Source organism: Aptenodytes forsteri, unplaced genomic scaffold (genome assembly GCF_000699145.1).
Source record: "Aptenodytes forsteri isolate BGI_AS27 unplaced genomic scaffold, ASM69914v1 Scaffold208, whole genome shotgun sequence".
NCBI classification, from domain to species: domain Eukaryota; kingdom Metazoa; phylum Chordata; class Aves; order Sphenisciformes; family Spheniscidae; genus Aptenodytes; species Aptenodytes forsteri.
Window position 1 is genome coordinate 692,163 of NW_008794963.1, and position 8,358 is coordinate 700,520.

At 38.4% G+C, this 8,358-nt stretch overlaps 1 protein-coding gene across 1 annotated transcript in view; it reads left to right on the top strand.

Moving 5' to 3' along the window:
* Positions 1-8,358, top strand: part of SLC26A7 (solute carrier family 26 member 7) — a 77,181-nt gene that overhangs the window by 16,302 nt on the left and 52,521 nt on the right. The window contains exon 3 of the mRNA XM_019471065.1: positions 3,597-3,769. Within this exon, the coding sequence (XP_019326610.1) occupies positions 3,597-3,769 (173 nt within the window). The remainder of the gene's footprint in view (positions 1-3,596; positions 3,770-8,358) is intronic.

The following is an 8,358-nucleotide window of genomic DNA, read 5'->3' on the forward strand; positions in this document are numbered from 1 at the left end:
TGTAGATGAGGCGCTTAGGGACATGGTTTAGTGGGCATGGTGGTGTTGGGTTGACGGTTGGACTCGATGATCTTAGAGGTCTTTTCCAACCTTAATGATTCTATGATTCTGTGATTCTATGATTCTAAGTTATAGGCCAAAGTTAGAAATAATACTCATGAGACTGAATTACAAGTTCTTTGTTGTGCTGAAGTGGGCACTCGATGGCCTCTGAAGTTTGCAGGAAGGATGAGACAGGCCCAGTAGTAAAGTGCGGTAGGACTGGGTAAAGGGAAGCAGCCTCTGTGGTCATCGGAATATTTACGCAGGGAGGAGGTATGTTTTCCTTGTGGACAAGAAAAACAACTGAAATGAGGAAAGATGGTTCTGGGTAATCACACACAAAATGAACTCGGCAGAATCTGATTGCTTGAGCATATGGACTGACAACTGTTTTAGTAAGAAGTTAGCTACATATTTCGAGCACCGTTTTTGTTAAAAAATATTCAGTTAAATTCTTAAAAATTGCTAAACATACATTGTCTTACAGCAAAAGGAAAGCTGAAAGTTTGTTTTCCCTAAAGGCACAGAAAGTATTTGAGCCTTTTGATGTCTGAGAAGGGTCTGTGGATGCTGTTAGTGACTTGATGCTGTAATGAGTGATGGCATGTACTCAGCTCATGTAAGAAAGAGAAGCATTCAAAAAAAAGTGAAAATTTAGAATTTGGAAAATAATTTTGACACTTGAGTAGAGAGAGATTAGTATAGGTTTTTTGAACTTTTTTTTCATTAAATATATTAAAACATGAACCTATATTAAAAATGAATAATTTAGCAGTGTATTGTCAGCAGTTTGTTGGTGTAAGTTTATTAGGAAAACAAGAATGCATCATATGATCCTATGTAGGAAAGTAAATAAGTAAGTATCTGGCTGAAATAAATTCTAGTAATGAAAACAGATGATAAAATGGGTAAGTACAAGCAGCTAAGTCTGATGGTTTATCCTTGTGAGGGAATACTGTTCAGAGAATGATTTGCTAGGAGTCCCACAGCTCCATGGCTGCAGATTCTTGCACAGTCCCTGGCGTGGAAACCTCTTGCTTTCCCAGGTGTCTATTCCAGAATTTAATCTTAAGAAAAAAAGAAAACAAAACAGTTCTCTTGCTATCATAAAGATTTTTTTAAATAGATGTGTGTGACACATGCTGTTGATCCTTTCAGTAGAAATGTCTCATGCACTCATCCCACCAGCCTCGGTTAAGGTGTTATGGTGTGCAGGCTGAACTGGAGCTATACAGCCTGCCTCAGATCCCCAAATACTCCGTAATTCCTCACGTACATCGGTGACAATCTCTTCTCCTACCAGCATATTCTGTAAGATAACAGGGCTCTCCATATGTATACAGGCTATAAAAGTGCCCTTTGTTAGTGAAGTTAGTTATGTTAATATGAAAAGGAAAATTCATCAGTGGCCAAGTTCTGTCAACTTTTACTCACTTGAAATGTCTCTTCTGTGACACAGCTGACCTAATTTGAAAGATTACTCACCTGAGCAACAAACCCTTACACCTTTTTCTTGACTACTTTTGATATAATTGAACTTGGAGGATCCTCTGAAGTAGTTTCATCTGTCATAACACCACACATAGACCTTTGATTTCAGATAGATTTTTATGTAAACTGTTTTCAAATCCAATTTTTTGGGGAGAAAAAAAGTAAAAAGGAGGGAACAGGTTTAAAAGAAAAAGGGGCAATTTGAAAAGCAAGATGTCTACACGTATCCTGAATGTTGCTTGAAAAAAACTGTATTTTAGGCCCACGTAAAATGTGTATCATGATTCAAAAAAGAAAATGTGATCCAAAAAAACCCTTCATGGCTCAATGGGAAAATTAAGGGGACTGTCATAGGGAAGAGTTTGGCACTTGAAAAATGGAAAGCTTGACCAAATGAGGTGAGCAGGAAAGCCATGAAATGTGGTAGGTCAAACATATGCAGGAATATCAGAAAGCTAAAAAAAGGGATTTTAAGAGTGCCATGGAGAGGATGATCAAACTGGTAGTTAAAGGTTCTTTAAATACATCAAAATCAGGAAGCTGGGAAAGAAACTGGTGGGACACCTTTCCGAGAAGGCCACAGGACTGTCAAGTTACCAGTGTAATTTCATCTGTCAGTAGGGCTCTGGAGGGAATCCTGGGAACTGCAGACCTGTATTGCACCCCTATTATTACAGACTATAATAAAAAATAAGATCACTGAAAGATATGTATAATCAGAGTCTGTTGAAGAGGATTTAATGTGACTCTTGTAAAGGAAAATCCTACCTCCCTAACCTCCTAGAGTACTGTATGAGTGTCAGTAAGCACATGGAAAAAGGAAATACTTTGAATAAGATATCAGAATGGTCAAACAGCTACTGATAAAGTTCCACACCAAAGGTTACTAAAGAAACTAAGTTGCCCTTGTGATAAAAGAAAAGTTCTTTTATTAATTATTAGCATGTTAAAGGATAAGAAGCAAAAGGTAGGACCTAGTGGTCATTTTTCAGGGTGGAGGTGTCCCTGGTAGGTTACCAAGGCATTCATGCTGGGAGGTTTACTCTATGAAGGCCAAGGTGAAGGTAGAACTGTGTTCACCGTGTCCTGCAGTAGTAGAAATAGAGCTCAGTGAAACTGGTGAGAGATCACTTTATAAAACTTTTAAAGTATAGATTAAAGAAAATACTACAGTAGATGGTGAACTTCTGTAACCTGCTCCCAGAGGATATTGTGGAGGCAGAAAATACAAGCAGGTTCAGAGGTTCGACAAATTCATGAATGCTAGTCCATAATAAAAAACTTAAAGGGTCAGATAAGGATGTGCTTCCCTAACACAAGAGCTATGGATGCTGAGGGATTATGAGGGGAATGGCCTGCAGAAAGTGGCCAGGCTTGTGTGCTTTCCCTGGGTAACACCTACGATTGCCACAGCTGGAGGCAGAGTACTATGCAAGACGGACCATTGGTCTGACATAGTAGGGCATTTCTTATGCTCTTAGAGCTCTGCATGATGTGTTTGTGCTTTTTAATATTGAATTATCATCCTTATTTATCTGTGTGTCATTAAACTTGCTTTACCTCTCTCAGCAAATAAATGTTTCTCTCATAATCTGCCTCCATTTATTAGAGTGCAGATTGTTGAGTTTTCAAACATACACATCCACTAACTATAATGGGCTAGGTACTATGTATACAACATGAATTAATTGTCCTAGAAATTTGAATGGTGAACATTTGGGATCCTCAGACAAAAAGCCATTTCATCACATCCAAGGTGAGTTAAAAGCATTTCTGATAACTTGAAATCATTGTGAGTTGTTGTGTTTGAACATCTTCTGTTAACGTCTAAATGAATATGCTCACAAAAAAAATTGACATTTAATTCACATGTACAAATGGTATTTTACATGAAGAAATGTGTGTTACATAAAAAGATTACCTTAAAAATTGTCCTTAGCGTGACAGAAATGCACAAAACGGCACTTTCACTCATAATGTCCAAATTTTGAAAAAGTGACCATAAGTCATGAGTACAGACAGATATAGAATCATTGGTGACTAATGCGTGGCTTTTTTTATAGGAACTTTTGCTTTAACTTCCTTAATATCTGCCAACGCAGTTGAGCGTCTTGTTCCTTCAGTCAGCACTAATTTCACTACAAGCAATAATTCAGGAGTTTTGGGCCTATCAGAGTTTGAAATGCAGAGGATTGGAGTTGCAGCAGCAGTTTCATTTCTAGGAGGAATCATTCAGGTCAGTGGCGAACACATATTCTGTATGTTACTGTTGCATTGCATTTGTGACAGCTATGACTTTTGTAATACATTATTTTTCACTTCTCTGAGAAAAACTGACCATGGGTGTGGTCCGATGTTCATGAATAATGAAATTAATGTGTTTTAAGAATTTACTGCTCCTTTGCTGAGATGTAGTAATTGTCTGTATACCTGCTCCTTGAGTGTTGCAATATGAAGTAAAACCACATTCAGTCAGCTCTAATATAATATTCAGTTGCTGTTGGTGCTCCCTTTCCTTCTCCTTCAGAGACAAAACATGAATCAGGTCCTGGTAAGCACTGACATATTCCTGAGGTTTTCTATTGCTCTTGGCTTGAAAAGAAATATTATACAATATTCAATAATTAAAAACGGTAGGGAAAACATCTTTAAATTTTCTTTAGAGTTCACACACCCATCGTTAAAGTGAAATAAATTAGTAAAACACGTCTTCAAATGATTCTGCAAAGCTTATTCAAATGATCAGAGGTCTTTTAAATTTTTTCTCTTTTCCTATTCCGACCACAAGTGCTGAGTTCCTTTATCCATTGCCAGTTACTTAGGTCTTCAAAGGTGGCTTCCCTCTTTCCTTGTAAATATTAAAATGGAAGAAATGTTCCAGCAATCAACATTACAACACCTCCTGGGTACCTGGCCTCCTGAAAGAAACTTGTACCCCTGTACTTGGTGCTTTGGATCCCTCTACTATGCAAAGGATGAGCAAAGGAGCCCTGAACGGGATCTCCAGTGCCTTGCACGCTTAGCAGGAACTGGGGCATATGCTTATGTTAGTTGGTAGGAAATATCAAGAAGCATGGTCATTTCTGTTGCATGTTTTTCATTCTTTTATTGGTTACAGAATTATGACTTGGGATAGCAGCATGAGGGAAACCCTACAGACAACATACAAGAGTAGAGCTGATGCTGATTGTGCCTGGCTGCTGCATGTGTTGTCCTGTTGCACCAATGTGTGCAACACAACACTGCATCGTGTGCAGGGTGCTTGTAACAGCAGAGTCCTTTGAGCATGTACAGAGCTCTTCATGTGGGAGTGCTGTGCTCAAAGCCTGACAATCTCCTACATCATCCCCAGAGAGGCCAAAATGCCTCAAGCAGGAAGTTGGTGCCTGCATTTGATTTAACTTCAAAATCTGATGCAGAATTTTTTTGCTTAGCTGCTGCAGAATCCCATTAGATGTGTAAATCCTCTAGACCTCTTACTCTTTCATTCTGAAAAGTTCTGCTTTTTCATATGCTTTCAACCGCACCGACTGACTTATCTCAGCCTGTCCCCTGTTTAAGCCTGATTGGAATGAGAAGAACTAGAAAATCCTCTGCCTGCATCTTCAAAGCAGGTCTGATAGGGAACTGTGCCACCTGCATGGGCTCCTCTCCCAGGTCAGTAATGTCACTTGCATTAGAGTCATACTAATGCAGCTGGTGCTTGTAGTGCTGCCACTAGTCCTTTATGAGAGTTTAATGGTTAGACACCAGATTAAAATACTTGTTTCCTAGAGGAATGCCTTGAAGCTGCTGATAATGTGATATGCAAGTGAAAGTCTGGATCCAAGGCTGTGACTAAACTTTGCCGTCATCACAGGTGCTGTTAAGCATGGGAATCCACATTTCTCATCATGATTCCAGTCTCCTGGCTAACAGCTGCTGCAATTCCCAGATTAGGTGACAGGGCACATCTTGCTGGTAATGGAGAGCTAAGTCAGTGACCTGCTTCTACTCATCAGATTAAACTAGAAATTAATGAGTAGCCTGGAATAGATGAGGTACTCTGGGACAAGAAGAATAATGATGTGATGCATTTTGAGGCAACAGTTTTCTATTGAAGACATCCTGAAATACAAAAAGAAGTGGAACTGTCAGTGTGGTTGGTAGTTGGGATGGTACTCCTGGGAAGGGGGCAGACCTGGGTTATGGTGTCCACTATAAGACTGTTTCTTTATACTGAAAAAAGTAAAAATGCAGTGCTTTAACCAGCCACTAATTACACAAAACTGACTGATGCTATGACTGTCCTGTACCTTGGGCAGCTTCCACACAAAGGATGAAATGTCCCTTCCCAAAACAGCTGGCTCCTTCTTAGAAATAGTAGGTAAAGACCGGAACCTCCTTGTCCAGAAAAGCAATCTGATACTATTTTTCTAGTAGCCTGGCTAAGTACTCTAATCAGCAAATAATGTTAAAGAAAAAAAAGGAAAAAACATACAAAATAGTGAGTCATTATTTTATTATCACAAGGGAAGAGGTGTGTTTTTGAGATGAACTGCTGTTGGCTGCTTTGTGTTTTGTGAAGATCATAGGTGTGTGTTTGTGTGTGAGGCAAGCTCTGAGCAGGCTTTGTGAATCTCAGTGCCATCTAGACCTAAAATAAATTAGAATTGGTTTCTGATCATCAGACAAGAATAGGTGGAGCTTATAAGATTTGAAACTTGGGGCTTAGCTGCCTAAATTTTTTTCAAGTAATAAATTTCAGATTCCTAAACTGCTTTTTAAATCTAATGTTTGAGGGAGTGATCATAAAAGAGGGAAGTTATTTAGGTATCTTAAGAGGCATTCTGATGAAGATAACATAGTATTAAAATAGAAAATAAGTAAACATAAAATAAAAACTGTAATTACCAAAACAATTTAATATAATGAATTCACAGAGACTATTTCATATTTAAAAGCAAAATGGAAGGTATTATGCAGATTTTTCATGTTTGTGTAACTGCTACTCTATAAAGATAAACAGGGCATGGAAAGCTAATCAAGTTAATGGAATTATTCCCTGATATTAAATACCTCAGAGGTATTGATGGGAGAGGAAATAACAGAACATAACAGATGCCTGTGGAAGAATTTTGTAATTAGAATTGGATGATGCCTTTATAGCATCAAAAAATCCTCAAAAAAGCTTTTGGGTAAGGTTTTCCCCCCCCATTAGTATATTATATGTGGAAGAATGCTTGCATAAATATATGTGTCTAAAAAAATCCTCAACATACTAAACTGAAATTCAACATTAAATTTGCTGAATAAATAGAGGAAAGCTGCTCTCAGTTCAAAGTGAGAAAAAAATAATTTTTATCCTAGGAAAAAACCTTTATTCTCTTAAGGACCGCAGTGCTACAGACTTCAGTTGTGCTACTCTTCTGTAAATGAGAAATAGCTGGTTGAAAGCTGCTTCAGTTCAAAGTGAGAAAAAAATAATTTTTATCCTAGGAAAAAACCTTTATTCTCTTAAGGACCGCAGTGCTACAGACTTCAGTTGTGCTACTCTTCTGTAAATGAGAAATAGCTGGTTATTGCATTCCAGTCTTCTACATTTTTACTGGTAAGTTTTTCAGCTACTGTATTTTAAAAACTTACATATAATTAGTTGCTGATGTACAATATTGGAAACAAAAAGTGTTTCTGGTTACCAGGAGAACAAATTTACATGGTCAATAATCAGATTGCTTAGTTGTGCTACTCTTCTGTAAATGAGAAATAGCTGGTTATTGCATTCCAGTCTTCTACATTTTTACTGGTAAGTTTTTCAGCTACTGTATTTTAAAAACTTACATATAATTAGTTGCTGATGTACAATATTGGAAACAAAAAGTGTTTCTGGTTACCAGGAGAACAAATTTACATGGTCAATAATCAGATTGCTTAAGATTGCTTAATAATGAAGGAGCACATTTGAATATGAAATTTTTGTAAGGATAATATTCTTGTCCAAAGCTTTGTTTCCCTGTAGGGAAAATTATGCTGCACTGTTCTATGTTATATAGTTTTTCATGAGGTACAAACATGAGTCTTTATCATACAGTGATAATCAGGAAGAGTTCATTTTTCTTTCACAGTGGAAATAACTTCTTGCAGGCTTATATTCTGTATCTTGAAAAGTACAACTAGGCTGGATGGGAGTCCTGGTTCCCACAATTACAGTACAGCATGCTACGTGTTAGTCCAGAAAGACCAGAGAAAGAAGTCTTTTTCAGGTCCTGGAGTGAGGAAAGCTCATGCCACACACCATCAGAAGCTATCAAACACTCTCAAGCCATCCGCAATGAACTTAAGAGCTGCAATTCAAAAGACCAAAAACTACCAATTATAAAATCTATTGAAACAGGCCAAGAAAAGTTTTAAATTGATGACTCAGTCAAGCTGAACTGTCCGTGTCTGACTGTTGTCTCCAGATGGTCCATAGATGTCTTCACTTTTGCAACCTCTGATTTTGGGATAACCAATACAACATACTAAATGAGAGGCTCACAGTCTGTACTGTTTCCTTCTGAGAGATACTCCCCATGGCTGACCTCATCTTCTTGCCTTCTTTACCTACTATTTCTTGCCTTCTTTGCCTCAGTCTGCCTTCTTTGCCTCAGTCTTTAACAGGCAGATCAGTTATCCTCAGGGTACTTGGACCCCTGAGCTGGAAGACAGGGACGGCGAGCAGGATGAACCCCCCATAATCCAAGAGGAAGCAGTCACCTGCTACGCCACCTGGACGGACACTCACAAGTCTATGGGGCCGGATGGGATCCACCCAAGAGTGCTGAGGGAGCTGGCGGAGGAGCTCGC